Consider the following 24733-nt stretch of genomic DNA (forward strand, 5'->3'; position numbering starts at 1 on the left):
GCAGTGCTGCCCCTTGTGGACACAACCAGGAACTGCAGCCCTGCCCCGGGCAGTGCTGCCCCTTGTGGACACAACCAGGAACTGCAGCCCCCTTCCAGCCGTGCTGCCCCTTGTGGACACAACCAGGAGCTGCAGCCCCCTTCCAGCAGTGCTGCCCCTTGTGGGCAAACACCAGTACTGCAGCCTCTCCCCCCCCACCACAGCACTCTTGAACATCAGATTTTGGCAAAAATTGCTTATTTGAGGAAGAATGGACATACACGGGGATTGCAGAATCTGCTTGGCAACACCTCTTTTCCACAGGGGCTGTGCAAGTGATTATTTAATATTCCAATACTTCCACTTGGAGGCGCACCTGCTGTTTCAAGGAACTTTCATTTGCAGCTGGAAGGCAACTGTCATTTAATTGCTACCTCTTAACCTGGAATTGTTTTTATTTCTGCCCTCTGTACTGCCTTGTCCCTAACCATTTTCCTAGGCAGGATTATAAACTGTACTTGGAAATAGCACACTTGCTCCAACCTGAGGAGCTTCAATCAGCACCTTGGCCTTTACTTTCTGAATTCACATCCCAGTAACATGGCTTTGGACAGTCTAAAGTTTTACAATTTGATTTTCTCCATGCAATTTCTAGGCAACACGTTCTGCACATTTCTTTCCTCCCAGTTTCTTTGTTAACTGCATAAGACAAAGGCAGCTGAGGTAAGTCACAGATTCCAAGTAAAAACCAACAACTACTACAGGAGGACAACGAACTGTGCACAGATTTATTCCATTTACATCTCTACAGTCTGAGCTCTAACCCTGAGCACAACTCAGCCAGAAAGGACCTGGCAGATGGCTGCTCTGCCCTGGTGGGGCTGGGCTGGACCCAAACTGCATCCCTGGGCAGGCCACAAGCCCAGCCCTGCGTGGCTGTAACACACAGCATCTCACTGAGCACTTCTCAGTTCCCTGGCAAACAGAAAGCACAGGAAAACACACCATCATTTATTCCAACTGCAAAACCACTGAGATGCCTTTCAGGACCTGACAGTGTTCAGTCAGTTCTTACTCTGCCCTTCTTGAGGTATTTCAGTGATAAATTCCTTGTCATTGCTAAGAGCTGAGCAGCTCCTAAGTGGGAGGGTTTCCAGTTATATTTTTCTAAGAGTAGCTCAAAGCTTAAGCAGCTTCAGCATCCACCAGCCTGAAGGCAGTGGATTTCAGGCATCTTGCATGGATTTTTTATAACTTAAATGAAAATTCCACCTGCAATCTTAAATACATAAATATCTTCTGCCACTTGGCTCTATGGAAAAGCTTTCTGCTAATATAATACAATATTTCTCTAACAGAGGAAAAACCTTTGTTATTTTATAATTATTTATATTATATTATATTTATATGTATTATATGTTATTATATTTTCTATCAGCACATCCAGTAACAGATCTACGGCTGCTGAAGCCTCTCAGTGCTCTTGGACTCAGAGGGTCACAAATATTGGAGCCTCCCTGGCTTGTACCTGTGGGACATTCTGAGCTACTCCAGGGGGATTTATCCTGTCATGCACCCCAAGTTCTAAAGGGACAACTGGAACTGATGTGGCTTAAATGCTACAGAACTGAAATAGTACCGTGTGTGTACTGCATTTATTCTTTTATAAGGGGATCCACAGCAGCAAGTACAAACTGAGCAAGTCAAAGGCTCGGAAAGCAAACAGCAAACAAAATAAAGAGAAGTCACACTAAGGGTCCAAATTTTCTGAAGACACCACTCTGTGTGTAATCAATATTAATTCTGGAAGCTTTAAGAGCATGTTGGGTTGATGTGGCCAGAAATGTGAATTCTGTCCCCATCTGTTGGAGTCCTGTGGGGCAGTGACCCTGATCTCCTGGCACATATTATCTGCTCATGGGCCATCTTTAAACCAGCTGGGCAATCATCTTTATCTTTCCCACAGCCCATCCTCCCTCCAAGAGATATCTCCTGTTAATGGCCACTGAGTCCCAGGGCATGACTGATAAAATTCCATCATCCCATGGGAGATGCTCCAGCCAGGGGAGGAGCCAAGCCTTTCCTACCCAGATAAAAACTGACATTTGGGACACCAAGGTACCTTCTTTCCACTGGATTCCAGAGGAAAGCCAGACCTTTCCACATCATCCCTGGAGCTTCAGAGGAAACTGCACCTTCTCCAGGAGCACTGCTCCAGCTGAACCACATCTGCCACTGCAGGAGGATGCAGCCACCATTGAATGGGACTGTGCCAACACCCTGACTGACTGACGGGTGTCAGCTTGGATTCTGACTCTGGCAGGGTTTGGGATTGTTCTTTGTAATACTGTATTTCTATTTTAATTTTCTTAGTAAAGAACTGTTATTCCTAATTCCCATATCTTTGCCTGAGTGCCCCTTAATTTCAAAATTATAATAATAATTTGGAGGGAGGGGGTTTACATTCTGCATTTCAAAGAGAAGCTTCTGCCTTTATTGGCAGACACCTGTCCTTCAAGCCAGGACAAAGAGCAACAGGATAAGGAAAGGATTGTAAACCCTCCCAATCCCTTCAGCCTTCCCATCACAGTGTTCTACCTGCACTCTGCATATCCATATATTCTTCTCGTGAGCCAGGCTACAGTTGTACAGATTGCCCTGGACTCTGTGACACCTCATTTTATGTCTGTTTACCTTGACATTTTCTGTTCAATCTCCTGCTTCCCCTCCTCATTTATTCTGTGCAGAATCGACTCCAAAAAGGGAAGATAAAATGAAATGCACTGAGCAACCTAACAAGGAGAAGACAAGAAAGGCACTACCAGCTGTGGGCATTGAGAAAAATTCCATGAACTCTAAGAAGTGAGAATATACATGCATCACTGCTGACCTCTTCCACATCCCCATCCATGAGAAAGAACTTGGCAATCTTCTCAGAGGGGCCCTGCAGCAGCCTGTGCAGCAAGGGAACATCTCCACTCCTCAGCTGCTTCTTTTCTGGCATTTATAAGCAATGTCACAGAACATGGAACCCTCCACAGGGGCTCTGTCTAGCACCTGCAGTACTGAGCCTTTTTTCCTGACACAGATCCCTTACTGACTCAAGTGTAATTACTCATACCTTGCAGGTCCTTAGTATTGTGCCATTTAAAGTGCCTTCTCCTCAGTTGCCTCCCATTCTCTCAGATGCTCCCATTAATAAAGATCAAATCTCCCTTTTCCTGAAAAAGTAATAGTAAACTGCTATGGAAGTAAACTTCTTCCACTGAAGAATGAGTACTTTGAGCTCAGCATATGCAATCCAAAGCTGTCAGCTGAAAGGGCCCACAATACAATTATTCAGCTTTTCCTCTGCAGAGGAGAGATCTCTGAAGGGTCCCTGAGAAGGCCACACCACACACACACAGTGCACAAACAAGACAGAGGCCTGGGATGAATCCTGCTACTCCAAGGGACACATTCCCCACACACAGAATGATTACAGATTAGGTGATCAGGCAGCAGTGGCTGGCTTACCTCCAGACACATGGATAACAAAGTGCAAATTCATGGGAGCTGTTTTCTATCTGTGGGGAAAAAAAAAAAAAAGAAAATCCATTCAGACTCATTCAGATCTTCCCAGCACACTTTCCCCCTGTGTCTTAGCTCAGAGATTTGGATCCAAGTCTGAGACAGAGATCCTGGCTGTAGAAGAGTTAAATAGAATGGATCTGGATGAGACAGAAAGCTGTTCACTGTCCCTGTGCCAGGCCTAACCCCTGCATTCCCATGCTGCCCAAATCAGTAACACTCTGTAACCCCAGATCTTTGCTGCCTGGTTCCCTTGCAGCATCCTTAACTGCTCCACATTATCCACTTATCACATGTAGGTCTGCTGTTTGTGCTGTCACCAGGGCAAACCTGTGACCTACCCTGGTGTCTGACAGCCACGTTCAGAAAACAGCAGAGCATTCAAACTCTTCCTTTGCAATTTATTCCCTACAACTTTACACCCTGCTCTGAAATCCCCTTCTGTATTACTCCTAGAAGTTAAGCTTTCCTTCTGTTAGACTTTGTCCTCTGATATCAGGATTTCATTCCCATTCCTGAAAGCAAGAATTTCTTGCCATTTCATTGAGCATGATTTGGGCAAGCTTGGGTCCATATCCCTGCACTTCATGTCATCCCCTTCACTTTTAGTGTTTTCTCTTGGTTTTGGAATTTTCTCTTTATTTTTCTAACCATTTCATTTTTTTAGTAACCTCTCAACTGGCTTTATTTTTCCCTTTCTTCAGTCATTTCAGGATTTTATTTGGAGTAATTTTAGCAAGGTTTAGTCCATTTCCCTGCACTTCTTGTCATCTGAGGTCATTTAATCGTGATCACACCATTTCCAAATTTCTGGGTTTTTTTTCATCTCATTTTATTTCATCATATCTCCTTTCTAGAGGGTTTGTTAGACTTTGTACTCTGATTTCAGGATTTCATTCCCTTTACTGAAAGGAGAAATGAGACTGGCTCTTGCTGGGACAGCTCCATGCCATGGAATTCGAGGAAGAGCATTTAAGAATCCCTGTGTTTCAAAAATACCCTGGCTGTCTCACCTTGAAAGGATGAGTTTCTCCAGGGTTTCAGAAGTAACTTTGTTTTCTAAGAAAGTTATCTACTTATTAAAGCCTGTCTATTGCAGATCCATCCTGTCTGATGTTCTGAGACTGAGACTTTTATGATCTCATCTTCTGCTCAGCCCAGGGCACTCTGTGGCTCTGTTCTGCCCTGACGGAACCATAAAATGGTTTGGGTTGAAAGGGACCTTAAAGATCAGCCAGTTTCAACCCCCTGCCATGGGCTGGGACACCTTCCACTAAACCAGGTTACTCAGAGCATCATCCTGCCTGGTCTTGAGCACTTCCAGGGTTGGGACAACTTCTGGCACAACCTCTCCAGGGATTCCAGGCACCAGCGTTGCTCCTGCACAGGAGGTGGCCATGGAGAAGTATTCCAGAGAGGGACCTCTTTTATTTTTTTTTTCTTTAAAACAGGAGGCCCAAATGATAAATGGATAACACGTTCCACAGCCCTTTATTTAAAATAAAGTCTCTGTTTCTTCTTTATTCTGGGCTGTACGAATAAACTCAACCTGCAACAGGGATTGCCATTGGAGGCACTGGATTGTTTTTAGTGATTTGTCTCCTGCCATGCTTCCAGCACACAGTAATCCCAGATGTCCAGTGAAATCTTCCTCCCATCTTCTCCCAATTACTCAGCCCAATCCTGGCCAGCCTGTAATCAAGCCAGGCAGCCTTGAGAGGCACTAATGTGTTCTGTGACTGTGGTTTGCTTGCCAGCATTTATGACATTTGCAAAGAGTGGTGAGTCATGCGAGACAAATGGTTAGTGCTGTCTCTTTTTTTATGTATGTATATAATTAGATTTTGCAGCACAAGAGAAAAGAGCCCCTGTCCAGCTTGTCAGGAGAACAATAAAAAGGAAAAAGAAAATTTTCTTTGGCAACTTATTTCAGCCTGACAAGTGGTTTCGATGATAAGTTTCTCTTCTTTTTTTTCTCAGAGTTATACAATAATTTCAGCACTATTGCTAGAAATACACAACAGAGCCAAGAAACAGGATTGTTGGAAACAATTAAAATATGGCAGCTATTCAAATAGATTCTGTGCCCTGACACAGCATGTAGGATATCCTGAGTTTTTTCCTCCAGTGGTTTTTTCTGTGTGTTCAGTGCTCTCCTCTCTCTCAGGACACTGTTTTGTGTATCAATGGTGTCTTTTCTTCCAAGATCAACAAAGGCCTTTGCAACTCCCCTTGGTGGTCTCTGCAGCAGATCTCTGGTGTCTTCTCAGTGGGATTTCTGACTACATTTGTAATTTTCTCCATCCCTCACATCCGACACGGTCTAATAGATAACACACAGAACCAGAGGTTTTGCTTCAGACCAAGACATTGAGTCATTGTGCAGCTTTTGGCAGGCAGTGAAGGCTTAAAAAATGTCCACTCATTTCTGATGACTCAGCTTGAGTGTTTTCATACCTCTTGGGCCTGAATTTTCTGATGTTCTTCGAGAACTCAAAGCACACACCAAGCTCAGTTGTACAACCCTGCTGCAAGCCCAGCCCAATCTGGATGCTTAGGAATGGAGCAGCCCATAATTAGAGAGTACCTTAGGGAATGTTACTCACTGGGTTTCAGTGTAAGTTAAAAACACCAAGGTTCCTTCTGGACAAAGGGTTTCTGTTTGCACAACATGGCAATCCTCAGGTGAAAGTGCCACGGTGTAAACATGGCAAGGAGTGTGACCACAGTGAAACCCTGACCGTCTGATAACTGGGACATGCCCTGTGCAGGAAAAACATTTTGCTTAGAAGTGCCATCAAATTTCTGGGGGGATCTCCCACACAAATACAAGTCATCTTCCCAGCAGCTACAGGGAGATAAACAAGCCACTTCAGAGACGTGAGGAAGCAATTCCATGAGAATATGGAGCAGATGTGTGCACACTCCAGTGCAAGCTCTCCAGACTCCCAGAGAGTCTCCTGATGCCTGACAGCTGTTCCTGCTGTAAAAATCGTTCTTGCTTTCAAGTGAACTCAGGGACAGCTCCCTGCCAGCCTTGGACAGCTCTGTCTGAATTACAGGATGTCTCTCTGTTGGGTTATCAGCCGTGTGAGAGGACAGGGGTCTGGCAGAACCAGACCTGTTATCCCTCTGTGGGATGAGATGTCCAAGGTCTCCCCAGGCAGGAGGAAGGCTCAGCTGGAATTCATCACTCCAGTGTGGAGTGACACCAGACTGTGGCTGAAGGGAAGCTGAAGAACTCAAGAACTCAAACATTTGAGAGCACTCAGGAGCTGTTGCTGTTGCAAGTCACAAGGCAGAGCTGGGCCATTTCTATGCCTGAATGTGCTTCTAGAGCTCAAGAGCCTCAAGCTCTTCTCTAGCTCAAGGGAAAATCCATGACAGGCAAAATTTGGACACAAAACTTCACATCCTAATTAACTCAGTTCAGCATCTACAGCCTGCAGTTAAGGGGCTGTCAGCAGAGTCCTGGGACAGTGACCAGAGGTCCCTCTGGCCAGCACAGAGGCTGGTTTGTACCAATGGGAAACTCATGGAGAATGACAGAAAAGAGATTTTGGAATTCATTTTCATCATCAGGCAGCTTCAAAGGAGTCAGAGGTGTTCCTCAGCAGTGCCCTGGTCTGTCACAGCTGGGCACTGCTCTGTGCCACGGGTCACATCTGCATCCTGAACACCAGGAAAGACTGGGCTGAACCCACACCTGGCTGGGAGATGCCAACAGCATTTTAGGGTTTGGGTTTTGCAGATTTAGATCTTCTTCCTCTCCAAGTGGGATTGACTCAATGACCCACAATTTCCCTTAAGACCAGAACCATTGAGCATATCCATACAAAATTCCTGTTACGTACAAACACCAGCTCTCACGAGCCAGTTTAAATTTTGAGGATTATTTTTCTTTTATTTTTTTATATAATTCTATAACTATATATCAATCTTATATCAATCTTACTGCCTTGAATTATTGACTATGATGATAATAAATGTCTAATAACCTACCTCAGGCTCCAGTAATTCCCATGGATTTCACCAAGAATGTATTGGGTCTCTCTAGTTCCCTTGATGGTGGGGAGGATCCTGATTTTTCAGCAGTGTGACAGAGGCTGCAGTTCAGCTGGGGCACTCCCAGAGACAGGGAGGTATTTGCAGGCTTAAAAGTATATCAGCATAAATATTGCTGGAAGCCAGTGGGAATAGCTGTACTATTTATTTCCAGAATATAAACTGCACACTGTTCAGACAGGAAAAAATTAGGAATGTATACCCCCTACATATCCATTGCAAAGAAGAGAGACCAATTTTGGGGTCTGAGGGGCAAGTGGAAGCAGAACAGAACAGCTGAGCCTGCCACAGGCAATAGGAGCAATCCCTCATTTGAGAAGTGATTATGTCAAAGTAGAAAGATTACAAATACCACCTGAAAAAGAAAATATAAATATATGGGGCCTGATGAAGAAAGATGGACAGAGAAACCATCAGGTAGAATTCATCAAGCACGAGCAGTGCCACAGACACTGCAGCACACAAGATATTGGAAAAGAGGAGCACAGCAGGGATGGTGTGCTCAAGGAGCTGCTCTGCCTGGGCTGTGGCTGCAGCACTTCCACAGGGATCAAGTGCCAGAGCAGCCTGGCACAGAGCTGTGCTGGGTTAATGTGGCCAGAAATGTGAATTCTGTCCCCATCTGCTGCAGCCGGGTGGGGCAGTGACCCTGATCTCCTGGCACACATTATCTGCTCATGGGCCAGCTTTAAACCAGCTGGGCAATCATCTTTATCTTTCCACAGCCCATCCTCCCTCCAGGAGATATCTCCTGTTAATGGCCACTGAGTCCCAGGGCATGACTGATAAAATTCCATCATCCCACTGGGAGATGCTCCAGCCAGGGGAGGAGCCAAGCCTTTCCTACCCAGATCAAAACTGACATTTTGGACATCAAGGTACCTTCTTTCCCACTGGATTCCAGAGGAACACCTGACCTTTCCACATCATCCCTGGAGCTTCAGAGGAAACTGCACCTTCTCCAGGAGCACTGCTCCAGCTGAACCACATCTGCCCCTGCAGGAGGATGCAGCCACCATTGAATGGGACTGTGCCAACACCCTGACTGACTGACGGGTGTCAGCTTGGATTCTGACTCTGGCAGGGTTTGGGATTGTTCTTTGTAATACTGCATTTCTATTTTAATTTTCCTAGTAAAGAACTGTTATTCCTAATTCCCATGTCTTTGCCTGAGTGCCCCTTAATTTCAAAATTATAATAATAATCTGGAGGGAGGGGGTTTACATTCTCCATTTCAAAGAGAAGCTTCTGCCTTTATTTGCAGACACCTGTCCTTCCAACCAGGACAAGAGCACATCTCACACACAGCTGCCTCTGGGCCCTGGGCTGACACAGGAGAGCTCAGCAAGCACCTGCAGAGCTTCTGCTCAGAAAGCTTGTCAGCCAGCAGGCTTAGCAAAGAGTTGTTTAACAGTCCAGACAGCTGTTTGTGCAGTTTCACACCTGGCTAAACCAAGACAGACAGGAAAGCAAGTGCTCCTTTCTTCCTTCTTCTCGTGCTGCTGCCTAAAGGAGGGGCTGGAGAAAAGGCAGAGCTGTCAGGACAGGCTCCCCCTCCAGAGGCAAAGGAAAACACCAAAACTGCCACTCCTGTGGTCCTCCTTGCCCAATGCCATGTGATTTACAGGCCTTTTTCATCCATTATTCTCCGTGCAATTTGTAAATCTCTGTGCATGGTGGGGTTATCTGCCACTGCTGAACCATGAGGTCTAAAACCCACCAAATTTCCTTGTCTCCTTCTCCTTGGCACCACAAAACACATTGGTCTGAGCTCCTCCCCTCCTTCCCAAGGGATTTAACAATGCTTTCCAAGTGACTTCCAGGTGTAAAAGAAGCCTCAAACCATTCCTGAGTATTCCAGCCCCTGCACCACCTTGTTTGCCAGTTTTAGGAGCTGTACCTCAGTGTCTGCACAAACAGCTCTACTGCTTCTCAAGTTTTTTAAGATCAAGCTGCTTGTGATATGCAAAGGACTCTGAAATGAACATTTCCTATTACCCTCCTTGTTGTAAAGATCAGAAAGCTGAATAAACTCCATTTAGCCTCGTTCCCCCCTTTCCAGGTAGCATTGAAAATATAATGTAAAGCCAGAACCCCAGAGATGACATCCCAGGAATCTGTGCTTGACAATGTACTTGAATTTCCAGTATATGTTAAATTTTGTCATGGTTTTTCTTTTTTTTTTTTTTTTTTTTTTGTGGTTTGTGACATGCTGACAGGTGAATTGATCACAGATGGCATTAATTTGAGTGCCTGACACAGCATTTGCAGCACTCTGTCCAGATCACCTCTTCTTACTGTTATCTCCCTCCTTTGTCATTTCTTTTGAGATTGGTGCTTTGGAGGAGCTGCAGGCCTTTGCTATTATCCTCTACTCCATAAAAACTCAATTACTGGAGTCTGACAGCCTGCCTGGAATCCAGGAGGACAAAGAAGGGCCCAGCCAAAGGAAAGCCAGGACCCACCAGGACCCAGCTGTGCAACCCTCTGGTACCACAGACCCTCCCACCCCAGGAATGGGCAATTAACACTAATTAGGGAAAGGGGCAGCTTCCTTTGGGGGTTTTGGACTATTTTTGTAGAGGGAAATAGAGGAGAAGGGGGTTTTGGCAAGGCCAGGTGCTGGTTCTGAATCTGGGTGGATGCAACTCCATCATCAGTCCAGGCTGGGGGATGAACAGAGCAAGAGCAGCCCTGACAAAAAGGTTTTTTGGGGGGGGGGGTTCCCTGTCCATGGCAGGGGGATTGGAATTACCTGACCTTGAAAGATTCATTCTGAGATTCTATGAAAAGTATGCTTCAGGAAGGTTCTAGCAAAAAAAAACCCCACCATAAACTAGATATTATTAAAACCACAAGGTTTTTTTTCTTGTTTCTGCAATTTAATATATTTATTATGCTTTTACTATATTAATATGGTAAAAAATACTATTGATATAAAATGTGTATATAATATATATAATTTAATTCTATTTGTTGATGTTTGCTTGTCAGCAAATGGAAAAATAAAAAAGCTTGGTACAAGCTTTTAAATAAAACTTCTACCCCTTTGCTTATCTTCCCTGGTCAGATGCTCCTGTTTGGCTCAGTGGCATTAATGGATATCAGAAAAAAAGGAGCTCAGAAAGTGGCTTCAAGAGCTCAGCTTGCAAAGAGGCTGGTGAACCTTTTCTTCAGGTTTGAAAATTGTTCTTTTTGATCAGAAACAAAATATTTTGCTCAAATTTCAAGTTTTATCAAAACTTTTTAAAATTAAATGTAAATTAGAAGACAACTTTAAATGCAATAATTTAAAATATTTACAGCAAAGTTGTCAAGGCTGATTTTTTTAGAAGTGCATATGTTGACTAAAGTAATGGAATCAATCTAAATTCACAGAAAACTGAATTCCCATATACCTTATTTTTCCAGCTTTTTTTTTGTCTTCTTAAAGGAAAATACAGGGATGAGGTGGTGTTTGGGTGTGACATAATTCCTTTCTTTCTTTCTTTCTCTCTCCCTTTCTCTCTCTTTTTATATCTTTATTTCTTTTGATCTTTCTTTCTTCACTATCTTTTGGTCTTTCTTTCTCTCTCTCTTTCCTTCTTTTCCTAGAGTGGAAAATCCATAATTTAAAGTAGATTTTATTATGTTTAATAATAAATATTGTTTCTGAAGCAATAAATATGACACAAAACCATCCAAACATGCTCTTCCATCACCGTTTGCTTGTTAATATCAAAATCAAGCCTGAAACCTGAGAGGCCCATTGCCAGCCAGGAGCAGAGCTATTCCAGGGAGAGGACAGTAAATCTGAGTTTCTTTACTTTCCATCAACCCCGACCAAGAGATTTCCTCTCCACACTCATTGAAAAAATTCTCCAGCGTCATTTTTGGCGGTGGGTGAAGCCGGCGGTCAAAACCTTTGTAACAATCTTTGGCAAACAATGGGGAAAGGAGACCAAAGTGGTGATGGCAGCAATTCAGTGTGAAGGGCTGATGCCTTCGGGGGTGATCTGGGGGCTGTTTTAGGCCGAGGGTTACACATGCCCATCTGTGTGTGGCATTCACCCCAGCACTCCAAGAACCAGATTTTTTTCCCCTTTTCTTTCCGCGTTCATTTTCTGCCGGCTGAGCCGCACCCGAGAGGTGCCGGTCACACCCTGAGCCCGGAGCTGCAGCTGGGATTGGGATTTCTGCTTTCCAGGCACCCATTCAGCCAGGCTGTCCCACCCACCCGCCTAAAGAACCCACTGCCCGCTTTCCAAAATCCAGAACCACCACCCCAGCCCTGCCAGCCCGCCCAGACCCGGGGACAGGGCAGGTGACATCGCACCAACCTCCCTGCACTGCTCCTCTTCCAGCCGGGATTTTTCGGTTTAGTTTATGGACAAAACCCCCTGTTCGGCAGCAGGGGAGCCAAGCCCACGGCACGCCTCTTGTTTTTTATTGCTGTTTTCATGCACCAGGTGGCCGTGTGCCTGCAGCTGCCGAGGAGAGTGGGAAGGGCTGGTTTGGAAGCAGGAGGAAAGCGAGCATCGTCTGTACGGGGAGCCCCGCATCCTGGAGGGAAGGGGGGAAGGAAGGAAAGAAGGTTTCCCGGCTGGAGCGAGGCGGAGGAGAGAGGGGGCGGCTCCTCCGCCTGCCTCGGTAAGTGCTGCCGGAGGAATCCTCATCCTCATCCTCATCTTCATCCCCATCCCCGGGCACGGCTCCCACTGCTGCTCCCCGCCCCGGGTGGGATCCCCTCTATCGCAGGCTCCCCTGAACCCTCTGCCCCAAGGACACCCCCTTCAAACCCCGTCTCCCCCTCGGGAGGGGTTTCTCCCCCTCTTTTCCCCCTCTCGGCGGGCAGGACCCCCAGCCCCTCCCCGGGCTGATGCAGATGCGCTCCGCAGCATCCTCGGCGCTTTGCCCGACCTGGGGCTGGGCTTTTGCTGCCCTCGGGGCTCGGCGCTTTTGTCCCCAGAGGTTCGGTGGCTTTGACCGCAGGAAGGGTGGATTTGGCACCCCGGGGCTGTGGATTTGAGCCCCGGGGTAGTGTCTTTGTACTCAAGGGTTTGGTGCGTTTTTGCGCCCCAATGTTTGCGGTTTTTGCGCCCCAGGATTTGGGGGTTTTGCACCCCAGGGTTTGTGGTTTTTTGCACTGCAGGGGTTGGGAGTTTTGCTCCCCGGAGGGTGAGGGTTTTGCCTCCCCAGATTTTGGGTTTTGGCCCCCCGGCTCAGTTCCTAAAGCCAGTGAGCGCTGGCAGCGCGGGTCTAACTTCGCCTCGAGTTTCACGCTGAGATGTCGCTCGGGTCTCTCCTCTCTCCTCGCAGCAGGCAGCGGCTGCCGGACACTTTCTGTGGCTGCCGAGGAGCTGCCGGGGGCTGATCCCAACCCTCTGTGCCGGCGGATTCCGTGTCCTGCTTGGGGGCAGGACCCACCAGCTCCAGGCAGCCAGGCTGGGAGCGTCTCCGAGGGGAGGGATCCGCTCCCCCGGTACCCCCGGTACCCTGCAGCCGGAGAGCAGCAGCTCCGGGCTCGGAACACTGCCGAGCCGCTCCTGCCATCAGCTCCCAAGGTAAGATATTGTGTCTTACCGCGCTCCCAGAGAGGCTGTAGGAGCTGCTCTGTGCTGGTTTGGGGATGGGGAGAAGTCGCGCCCTGGGAAATGCTGTCCTTGCAACGGGAAAGTTGGATAGAGAGAGAAGGGAGGTCAGTGCAAGGCTCACTCTCTGCAGGACTCCTCGGATGCTGTGCTGGTGGAAGCATCCCCGGGCATTCTCCCCCTCCTTCATCACCACAATTCAGCAAACTGCTCACACTGTTCAGCAACCACTGAGCTGCTGCAGTTTCCTCATAGGGAGGAGAAGGGAAAGGTGTGTGAGGTCCTGGGACAGGTGTTGTTCCCTGCTGGTTTGTACCTGATTCAGCAGAGCAGCAGAGCCTGGCAGCAAAATGTATTCCCAGTAATATATTTCCAGTTTTCATCATTCCTCTAAGATTTTAAAGTGCAGTCAGCCTTGAAATTGCAGAGCTTTTTTTTCCCCCTCCCTTGCCATCAAAATATGCCTTTTACTGATGAAATTAACCTTTAGGTTGAGATTAGTCTGCTGAATAAATCAGTTCCAACTTACTGGATATTAAAGGGGAACACAGATGGTGGAGTTGCTTTGCTCAGGTAGCCTAAGAGTAGAATCCAACCCATCAGCTTTTTGAAAGGAATTAGAACTATAATATCCAAAAAAGAACAGTGCAAACCCTAAGGCATCTGAGATCCCCAAGAAATCTGGGAAGATCCCACTTCATGGTACAACTGGGCATTTATCCCTTTGGTTTAAGAGGGCTCTTACAGGAAAGACTGATGTTGTAGAAAGACTCTGGGCTGTCTGAGCAGTGTAACCACATGGGCTGCTGCAGCTCACAGGAGCATTTAGAAGTTCCAACTCCTCCCAGCTCCAGTGAGAAAGAGTTTTCCTTCTTTATTTTTGTTTTCCTAGACAGCTGGAGTCTTCTCTTAATTTTGTTTTTCAATTTTTTAACTTGAATGAAAGGAAACCACTAAATCCAGCAAATAAACAGAAGTCATGGGATGGAGCTGAGGACTTTGAAGGATGAGCAGGTGCATGAATACAGGATTACATCCAAGGACAAGGTCACTGTTACTTTCAGAAAATGCAGCCCAGCTTCACAGTTGTATAGGAATGCTTGGAAGAAATCAGCAGGTGGAAAAGAAACACCTTGGTGCTGTAGGCTGCTTGGAATTCTGAGAGGTTTTCAATATAGTCCCTCATGGAGGGGGCTTTCAAGGAAATGTTATGGTCCTGAGTTAAGAAGGAAGCTCCCTGTGTGAAAAAGTCTGAGAGGTGACATGCAGGAGGGGTAAGGGTGTGGTGAGTTACAGAGAGGTCAGTGATGCTCTTACAGGGATAGGGGTTGGGATTTATGGGATTCCAGAAATCTTCAGCTGGGAAAATGGTGCAACATGAAGCAGTGATATTTACAGGCAGAAGAAAGTTTAACCAGGGCATGGAGGATAATGTCTGACTTAATGAAGTGGAAAGAAGTTTTTATGAGACTCATTGAGCATTACAGTGGAAGAAGGAATTCAACTGTGAAGTGATGGGGTTTCAAAAAGATGGAGAGAACTTAATTTCCTAATTTCATGCTATTTTCCCATCTAAAGCAGTGGACTCTGAGCTCTGGAACAAGACCTTTGGATGGCCACAGCCCAGTGGAAAGCTCAGTGCCACTCAAATCAGCAAATCATGTCAGGGATGGTGGTGAAAGAGGAGCAGGACAGAACAGAGCCCTTAGGAAAATCCACAGAGCATTTACCTCTGGGAATAGTTTGGAGTTTTGGTCCTTCTCAGGGGCTCAGAAGAGCAGGAAGGGTAGGCAGAGGTTGAAGAGCCCAGCAGGGGCACTGAGGGAGTGGATGGGGATGGTTGTGTGATGGCTCTTCCAAGGCAAGGACCAGAGGCACTGAATGAATCTGGCTGGTGACAGGCTCAGAACCAGCGAAAAAAGGGGTTTCACTGCAGGGCACAGAGCTGAGCTGTGGAAGTTGTTGCTGTAGGAGGTCATGAATGTTAAAAGTTTGCTGGGCCAGAGGGGAAGCAGGAAAATTTAATGATTCAGAAATCATTGAAACCATCCTAAGAGGCAATTCTAAATCCAAGGCTGCAGGAAGGACAGAGAGATGTTTGGAACATTTTGCTGCCTTGTTCTTACACTCCTCCTCAGACAAAGTTTGGCCCCTGTGAGATGAGGCAAGTTGGGCTATAGGGACGTTGTCCAGGCCCTCACACTGCACTCAGCAGGATGCCCTGGGGATGTGGGACTGACCTGAGGGTGTTGTGGGAGCAGATCCCAGTCACTGGAGAAGTGATGATATTTAAATAGAACAATTTGTCATTGGGAAATATTTGTATAAGTCTCTTTTCCCCACAAGTTTTGTGTTCCCTCAGCTGCACCAGTGAGCTTTGAACTGCTGGAGTTTTTGCAGGGCATCGTTCCCACCTTCCCACCTGCCTGTGATACCACTGGGTCAAAGTCTGGGCACTGAGCTGTGGACACAAGCATGTGGATTTCCTCAGTGGGAAAATCCCAGTTAAGGTGTTGGGAGCATCACCTCCTATCTGGGCACAGAGGGAACACGAGTCTGGGGCCAGGGCTGCACCTGAGACACCTCAGTTTGGTGATCTTCCAACCCAAATCATTCTGTGATTCCACAGTTCTGCTCCCTGTGTAGCTGCTGGCAGCCCTGCTTGGCCATTCACACTGGAGGCTGGAGCTCTGGTAATAAAAACCTCTGAACTTCATTCAGAAAAAGCACCAGGACACCCCAGAGCCCAGCACGGACTGAACAGAGGGGTTATGGACACAGCCAGCCTGGGCAAGCAGCCCCAGCTGGTCTGGGGGGGGCAGAGCTGATAATGAGAATATAGAACCACAGAACGGTTGAGGTTGGAAAGCACCTTAAAGATCATCTAGTTCCAGCCCCCACATTCTGGGGACTTGGCATGCTGTTCAGTGGGATTTACCCAGCTGCTTTAATTTTTTATTTCATTTGTTTTCTTTTCCTCTCTCTCCTCTCAATACATTTCTATTTTTTTTTATTTCTGGTCCCATGCTTCATCTGATGATGCATTTTCATTCACAGGAGGGCTTTTAATTGCCGTGAAGGACTCCAGTCAATGCTGCACATTTATCCTCACCCTCAGGATTTCAGACACTTCTAATGGCTGCTAACCACGGGACAGTGCTGCACAGGCACAGCAGGGTGTGTGGATTTTTCCTGGAGCAAATGAAGCATAAATATCATTTCCATCCTCCCTTTCACACACCTACAAATCCTCATTACAGTAATTCTGGTTCTCCCCTTTTATCTCATCCAGATTTTAACAGTGGGAAGATGCTGATGGACAGGAACGAAACCTGGCTCTCTAATTTCTCCTCTGCTGCCTCCTCCTTTGCAAGGGGAGGGGCTGGGCTCCAGGAGGTGCTCACTGGGCTGGTCCTCACCCTCATTGACGTGGTCACCCTGCTGGGAAACACGGTGGTGTTCCTGTGCCCCGTGGTGGAGAGGAGGCTGCGCACGGTCACCTACATGTTCATCATGTCCTTGGCCATGGCAGACCTCCTGGTGGCCTGCCTGGTGATGCCCTTCAGGTGAGGAGTGTCCCTGGGCTGGGTTCACCTGCTGGGCTCTCCAAAGGGCTGGGCCATGCTGGTGCTCTGTGTGCTCCCCTGTCCCTGCTCTGTTATGGATCCCCTTATAATGCATGGAGACACATTTCCCCAGGGTGTTTTTCCTGCTGGCCACACAGGGACCCTGGCTGCTGATCTGAGCTTGATTTCCAGCTCTGCACGTGGAGCTGCAGTTATTGAGGCCCCTCTTCCAGGACTAGCCCTGTGTATGGAATGTAAGGAATTTATTCAGTGTAATTAAGCAGAGTAATTTAGGCTTCCCCTAGATTTCATGGAGGAAGATTCACTTCAGAGGGCAGGTGCCCCTGCATGAGGTTTGTATTTATGGGAGCTTCACCACCTGGCTAAAACAGTGAAACAAAACCAGAGAGCAGCTGGCTTGTGATCCTGGCTGTCTTGTCCTTCAAAGCAGCCATAAGTTTGTGTAAATCAGGGAACTGCATCCTATTTTGAGTTCATGGGGCAATATGAAGAAGCTGAACTGTTTTCATGTTCTGTGCTTCATTTCTCATGGAGCTGCCCATTCTTTTGAATTTGGCTCTGCAAAGTATTGTTCCAACAAGCAATTACAAACTGAGTTAAAAGTTCATGGTATCAGGTGGAAAAAAAGCAGTCAATGATGTTCTTTAAAAAAAAAAAAAAATATTACTGCTAATTTAAATTCTGCGCTTGATGAATTTTAAGTTCAGGTTCTGAAATTATCATAGAACCATAGACTGGTTTGGGTTGGCAGGGAGCTTTGGGGGTCATCCAGTCCAAGCACTGCCCTGAGCAGGGACACAGGCAACTGGAGCAGCTTGCTCAGAGCCCCATCCAACCTGGCTTTGAACACTTCCAGGGATGGGGCAGCCACAGCCTCTCTGGGCAACCTCACCATAAAAAAATTCTTCCTCCTGTCTATCTTGAATCTACTTTTAGTGATGCCTTACTTAAACAACAAAAACTACAAAGGGGAGCAGAGATCAGAGTGTGGTTGGTGCTTTGTGCCCTCCTGAGTGTCCTGGTGGGCCAAGTGCTGGGGAATGGACCCTGCTGGCTCCACCAGCCTTGTCCAGCCCTGCCAACAGTGGCTGCTGTTTCACTTTCCCACTGCTTTGGCTTCACATCTATGTTGCTCTTTCAGATTTCGCTTTGCCCCTCAGTTGGCAGGTTATTATGTGCCAAAAGGAAGGAAAATAAATGATCTTAGGAGGCATTTTGGCTCAGGAAAATGTGGCAGAAGGGAAAAACAAATTTGTCACTTGGTGTCTTAATTTCATAAGAGTAAGACTTCTGTTTTATTCCTGGCTTGGCTGGTTTGCAGGAGTGGTTCAGCTGAGCTTAGCTCGTTGTCTGTGCACTCCAGCCAGTCTGTCATTTCCAGGCTGGAAACATTTCCAGCTATTCTTTCCCTCTGCAAGCAAAAGGGCAAGGCAGGGGTGACTTCATTGTGTGTTTTCTTGGCTTGTACTACTCCTTCTTATCCAGCATCCTTTCCAAGCTGCAGAGACACTGTACCTCAGGGAAGAGGGGTCAGGTACCCGCTGCCCCAAGCTGCAGGGAGTGTCTGCAGGTCAGGTGCATCCACCAGATGTGTGCAGGTGAGAACTGGGCACTGCTCACCTGGGATCTGTGTGCAAGGGTGGCCCAAGAGCAGCACGTCCCCTTCTGGGAGGCCAGGGCACACCACAGGCTCTGCAGCATCTCTGGGGATAAGGAGGGCTCTGAGGACTGGCAAAACAGCACCCAAGTCCAGTTCTGAGCCGTGTTCCAATTCCAGTGCCTCATTTCCCTCTGTAAAAGAGCCATGAAACCTTTCCATGTGTGTGTTGTGGGATCCTCCACGCTGCCCATGGTGTAGGGACAGGCTCTGCTGTAATTTGCTTGGATTTTTTCATGGAATCCCAGATAACAAAGAGCTGCAGAGGGCTGGGACCCTTCAGCAGCACTGCACCCACCTACAGCAGTTGCTGTGCTCTGGAACAGCCTTCACAAGTCAATTTAGTGGTGAGGTGTAGATCAGGCATTGTTTTCTGACATCAGGTTGAATCTTTCTCCCTTGCTGGACACCTGCAGCTCAGCAGCCCTGATCTCACTGTATTTAACCAGCAAGCTGGGAAGTTACAGGATAATTAAAGCTCTGCAGGACTAGAGAGTTACTCATCAAATCCACTCACAATGGTGATTTCAGCAGCACCTTGGGAGTTGCAGAAAGCTGAAAAAAGGAGAAGCAAATTGCATCTCACTGAATGCTATAGAAACAGGCATCAGTCTTCCTACAGCTGCCATATGCTCCTTCCTTCACTGCTCACTTCTCACAAGCCCCTCTTGACTTTGTTAGAAATATTTTTGGTACTATATCTGCTTTTTGCTGGTGTATTTACCTTGCTGAGGCATTTATGTGTCACATAATGTACAAGATGCATGGGCTTCCTCCTAGGATATTGTTTTGTATTTTTTTTAATTAAGAGTAGAAATTCTTTCTAGTTTTGAAGCATTCAATTGGATGTGAAGTGAGTTTCTCTTGGAGATGTCAAATGCCATAGGAACTGGGGAGAAATCATAAAAGACTGTGTTGTGTCACTGGGAAAATGCTGTGATAAACAAAGCTGTGCAGATGTAAATTTGGGGAGCTTTGTGGGGCAAAGCACCTCTCTCAAGGCACTTAGGCTGCAAGAAGCATAGGTTTGCTCTTGTTCAGTCATGCTTCAGCTGTGGGGTGCTCCTATCTTGGGCTGTGCTTTGAGGATGAATCCCTGCTGTCTGAGCTGCATGCCCATCTTTAGTGCCTGAAGTGCACTTTTAGTGCTGAAATACAGCATTACCTCAGCACAGTCATAAAGAAATAGTCACAGAATGGTTTGGGTTGGAAGGAGCCTTAGAGATCCTCTTGTTCCAGCCCTGGGCAGGAACACCTTCCACTGGACCAGGCTGCTCAGAGCATCACCTGATAGCTACATCACCTTATTAGTGGCACCACATATCAGTGGCTGGCTTCTTTTTTCTTCTGCCTTCACTCAGAGTCAGGATTGAAACTTGAGGGATGGATTTTCTTGTTTGGACTTGGTTGTTTATTAATTCTTATCAAAAATACAGAGAGTTCTTCAGCACCTCTAGCTAACAAGCTAGAAGAGAGAAAATGGAGCTGTATCTAGTTAGTTACAAGGTCTTTTAAGGCTTAACTATCCAATTAAAAACTAACACCTATATTATTTATACTTTTGACCCAATAACCTGTGACCTCCATTGTGGTACCTTCTAATCAATTAAAGAAGTACCTCCTAAAACAAGAAGAAGAAAGAACAAGAAGGAAGAAGAGCCACTGCCCAAGAACCTCCATCTTGTCCCATTACCTATTACAGTATTCTGAAATCCCAAATTCCAAACCCTTCACCTTGTGAAATTACACACTTCTATTCAAACTACACACTAGTGATTCCAACTCCATCACTCAAATTTGGGAGCCTTCTCCAAGGCCTCAGGTCAAAAGTAGTGCCTTTTGAGTGTCAGTGCCAGAAAGCACAGAAAGCTCAAAACTCCCAGGAACTCTGAAGTTCCAACAGTCACCCAGCCTGGCCTTACACACCTCCAGGGACTGCACAAACAGCCCTTCCAGCTCTGATTGCCACCTGTTTCCTCTCCCAGCATCATCTACGAGGTGACAGGGATGTGGCTCTTTGGGAAGCTGTTCTGCAAGGTGTGGATCTCCTTCGATGTCATGTTCTGCACTGCCTCCATTGTCACGCTGTGCTTCATCAGCCTGGACAGGTACTGCTCCGTGGTCACCCCCTGCCACTACTCCAGAAGGATGTCCCGGGGCAGGTGAGTGCAGCTGCTCCTCATTTTGGGTCCCTCCAGGGTGTCACTTGGCCATGGCCTGTGTTGGTCTGAGGCTGAATGAGCTGTTGGCAGGTGCTGCCCAGAAGCAGAGATGTGGCAAAAGGAACTCTCACCATTTAAAACTGCAGAAAATGCCTAGTGTGGTGCAGGAGAGAACAAGGAGGGTGCAGCTGAGGGGGTTGGATGGTGCTCCTGGGAGAATATTTTTTGAGCTAAGGAAGGGTTGCAAAATGGGTAGAAACCAGTGATATGGGCTGAGTTGGACCTGCAGGTTTTTCCCTGTGCTGTCATTTCAGACATTTCACAGAATCACAATCACAGAAAGGCTTGGGTTGGAAGGGACCTTAAAGATGATCTTGTTCCATCCCCTGCTGTGAGCAGGGACACTTTCCAATAGACCAGGTTGCTCAAGCCTTGGCCTTAAACAATTTCAGAAATAGGGGAGGACTTTGAAGTACTTCTAAGGACTAAGTGAAAGGAGACCCAAAAGGATGCATGTAGCAGTAGTCTTCCCTCTCTTAAACTCACCATCTTTTCTGAAGTGATATTCAGGGAAAACAGGGAGAGTTTCTGAACTCCTCTACAAGTTTCATGTGAAAAGCTGAAATGAGGACTGCAGGTTGGGGAAAGTCATCTGAGGGTGGGCAGAGGGGACACTGCAGCAGTGGGGTGCTTTACAGGGTGGGTTTAGGCTCTTCCAGGCATGTTTTTCCCACTTGTGATTTGTGGATCACAGGCAAAGACTGTGTGGCCCCCCCGCCCTTGCAGATTCTGTCATCTGGTGTCCATCAGCTCTATCCCCATGAGGCCCCAGAGGGTGAGAAAATGGCCAGATACTAAAGCTGAAAGCAAAAAATCTATATGCTGTTTCAAATACTAACAAACATCTTCTGTAAAATCTTTCTCATCATTTCTCAGCTAGCTCTGAGCACTCCTTAAGCTGACCCCAATTGTGCCAACTACAGACCAATTACCCAATTGTTAGAGATATGCACGTCTGGACTTGCTATATTCCAGCTTTTTCCCTTCTCCACGCCCTGCTGGACTGCTCAGCAGCGCTATCCCACACAGGTTACCATGGGGATTGAATGGTACTGGATGTTCTCAGCTCAGAATTACTCAGACCCTCTCTCCCCTCCGCATCTCTTTCCTTCTGCAGATGCATCGTGATGACCTGCACGGTCTGGGTCTATTCCTCCCTCATTTCCTTCCTTCCTGTCATGCAAGGCTGGAATGAGATCCCCGGTGTGGACTTTGATGGGGGCACAGAATGCATCTTTGTCACCAACTGGGTTTTTGCCATCGTGGCTTCTGCCCTGGCGTTCTTCCTGCCCTTCGTGGTCATGTGCAGCATGTACTTCTTCATCTACCGCGCCTCCCGCCTCAAGGCCACGCGCATCATGGCCCAGACGCTGCAGATCCACTACCACCCCAACAGCAAGCGGCAGAAGCACCTGCAGCTGGAGAACAAGGCCACCAGGACCATCAGCATCATCATCTCAGTGTTTGTGCTCTGCTGGCTGCCCTACTTCGTGCTGAACGTCTGGCTGGCGGCCAGAGGCACCGACTCCGCCAGCACGGTGCTGCTCGGCACCTTCAAGATCATCACCTGGCTGGGCTACTGCAACTCCACCATCAACCCCCTGCTCTACGCCTTCCTCAACAGGGACTTCCAGCACGCCCTCAAGAAGCTGCTCCTTTGCAGGCGCAGGTCTCAGGTGGATGTTGGGGAAGACATGGTTTCCATAGCCACGTTTTCCAAGACTGCTCCCGACCTGGAGTACAGCGTGATGGTGCCCAGCGGTGCCCTGAAGGGCAAACCCAAGTCATAGGGATTCAGGATCGGTCACTGGAGGTGGTGATGCAGAAAGTGCTGGAGCACATACCAATGGAACACAAAGGGGAAGGAGGGGCTGGAATGTTACAGCTGGGGACAATACAACAAAGATGCATTTCTTCACCTTCCACAGTTTCAGTGTTGAGGAACTCGGATACTTTAGGGGCAATTTGTTATAGAAACGGAGCTAATTTATTCCTGGATAATTATTTTTCTAATGAGCATTTCCTAAGACAAATTCAACCTTCATGTTGGCTAAAAAAACCAAACCAGTATGGTATAAGGTGACCTTGCATTTGTGCACATCCTGGTGATCTGTGTCAAGTGAGAGTTTCTTGCCAAGCCACTGTAGCTTCTCATCTCGACGTTTCATTACAGATTTGACCAGCTTTAATAACTCCACGTGTGCCAGTCTGTGTATGGGAATTAGAGGAGGGATGTGGCCAAGGAGCAGAGCTCACTTCCTAAAGAGGCACCAATCTGCAGCCTGGGCTGTTGCTTGGGGTTCAGCTCACTGGCTTCTGCAACATCTGGATATTCAGAGCTTTCTGTGAATGATCTGTGGGTTTCCTTGTTAATTCTGGAAGGGGACATTCCATGTGGCAGCCCCAGGAGATGACAAAGACTTGCTGTAACACCAGGAGCACTGTGGTTTCAAAGCTACAAGTGGCTGACACCATCCAAAGATGGGATGTGAATAGGAATTATTACTTTTGTGTACACTGTGGTATCTGCCACAGAGACATAAAAAAATGATACATGGAAATGATTATTTTTTACTACTCCCAAATCTTGTCCAAGTCAGTGCCCCAAGCACTGGCTCCCTGCAGGAAAGCCACAAGTGTCTCAGTGAAGGGTTACTCTGAAAAGGGGACTGTCTTCAGAGGTACAAAATGCAGTAGGACCTGCCTGGAACAGCTGAGCTACTGAAGATGCCAGCACAAGGGTCAGGAGTTTTCTCTCAAGAGCCTGGTAGAAAAAACAGCCTTGACCTGGGCTTCAACAGTGGTTCTCCTGTGAAATGACTCCATGGAGAGGGTGAGGTGTCCCAGACCCTACAACTCCAGCAATGACATGCAAGTGGTAAGTAACTACACCTTATTCTGGGGGAAACGTCCTATGGGCACAAAGGTGCTGCTGCCACCCAGGCCATTTTGATAAAACAGGCCAAGGAATGGGGTTTAATTCCCAAGAGCTATGGGGGAGGAAGGGAGCTGAGGGATAGGCAAGATCCTGTGAAAGAACAGGACAGGACCCCAGTGCTGCACTGCAGAGCAGAACCCCAGGCCAAAGCCCCCTTTGAAGGGCTGTGAGCTCACAGCTACAGTTTGGGTGTTTTTCCACAGAACAGCTGGCAGGAAAGTTTCATCCAGAGGAAAACCTCTCAGAATAGAGAAGAGGCTTTCTCTGTCAAACCCTGGAGCAATGAAGGACAAAGAGAGGGACAACACACTCCAGTGCTTAGAGAAGCAAAGACTGACCAGGCAGTTCAGAGCTGAGCATGGCCAGATGCTTTTGTGGCTGGGCAGGGACCCCACAGGAGAGGACTTGTCCATGCTTTGGAGGGCAAGTGTAACATCCCAGAAGAAGCAGACACACCTGGTGTGAACACATATGCTAGTTCTGGTACTGAAATTCTCCAGAGCCCTTGGAATAGGCAGCACTCACATACAGATATACTGGAAGTAAAAATACCTTATTCCTCATTTCCTGTGCTCCACCTGTAATCTCTGAGCTGGCAGGGAAGGCAGAGGCTCCACATGTGGCCATCTCACTGAGCAGCTGCAGCTGATGCAAACAGGAACATCCAAGGGAAGAGGGCACACTTAACTCTCCTGCTTTAACCCTGCTAAACACAAATTCTGTTCCTGATTAGATATCACTGCAGCATTCTGGTTTCACCTGGACAAGCCAGTATCTAGGAGAGTTATCCAAGAGGACATGGAAGACAATCATTGTAATCTACTTATGCCTTATCATAAAGCTGCAGGGTGTCAGCTGGTTTAATTGCTGGTCACAGTGTCACACCACAGTAATCTCCAGAAGGATTTGAGTCCACTGTCTTTTTAGGAAACTGATCTCAGAGACTTTAACAAATTTAAGTTTGTAAAACAGAAAAATACAATTGCACAAGAACAGTTCTAACAGCATTAGAATTATCCCTTCTCCCCTCTCTGGTGAGTGATTTTCTCCATAATCCAGCCAGTTTAGAGCTCAGCTCCCTTCCTTCTCCAGCTCCTATCTCACTTCCAAGCAGCACATCCAGTTTTGCGTCATCACACACGCTG

General features: G+C 47.2%; 1 protein-coding gene across 1 annotated transcript; it reads left to right on the top strand.

Moving 5' to 3' along the window:
- The first annotated feature begins 16482 nt into the window (after window positions 1-16482).
- LOC130252488 (octopamine receptor-like) lies at window positions 16483-23528 on the top strand. The gene is made up of 3 exons (XM_056490067.1): window positions 16483-16750; window positions 20414-20590; window positions 21768-23528. Exons 1-3 carry the CDS (start codon window positions 16494-16496, stop codon window positions 22438-22440), a joined length of 1107 nt encoding a protein of 368 aa, XP_056346042.1. The 5' UTR covers window positions 16483-16493; the 3' UTR covers window positions 22441-23528.
- The last annotated feature ends 1205 nt before the right edge of the window (window positions 23529-24733 follow it).

This window comes from Oenanthe melanoleuca, chromosome 4 (assembly GCF_029582105.1).
Source record: "Oenanthe melanoleuca isolate GR-GAL-2019-014 chromosome 4, OMel1.0, whole genome shotgun sequence".
NCBI lineage: Eukaryota > Metazoa > Chordata > Aves > Passeriformes > Muscicapidae > Oenanthe > Oenanthe melanoleuca.

What these genes read in the sequence shown, in the direction of transcription:
- LOC130252488 (XM_056490067.1), top strand. Translation starts at nt 16,494, where the DNA reads ATGCTGATGGACAGGAACGAAACCTGGCTCTCTAATTTCTCCTCTGCT. An exon ending in TGCCTGGTGATGCCCTTCAG is followed by an intron (nt 16,751 to 20,413) that starts GTGAGGAGTGTC and finishes TTCCTCTCCCAG; the next exon opens with CATCATCTACGAGGTGACAG. An exon ending in AGAAGGATGTCCCGGGGCAG is followed by an intron (nt 20,591 to 21,767) that starts GTGAGTGCAGCT and finishes TTCCTTCTGCAG; the next exon opens with ATGCATCGTGATGACCTGCA.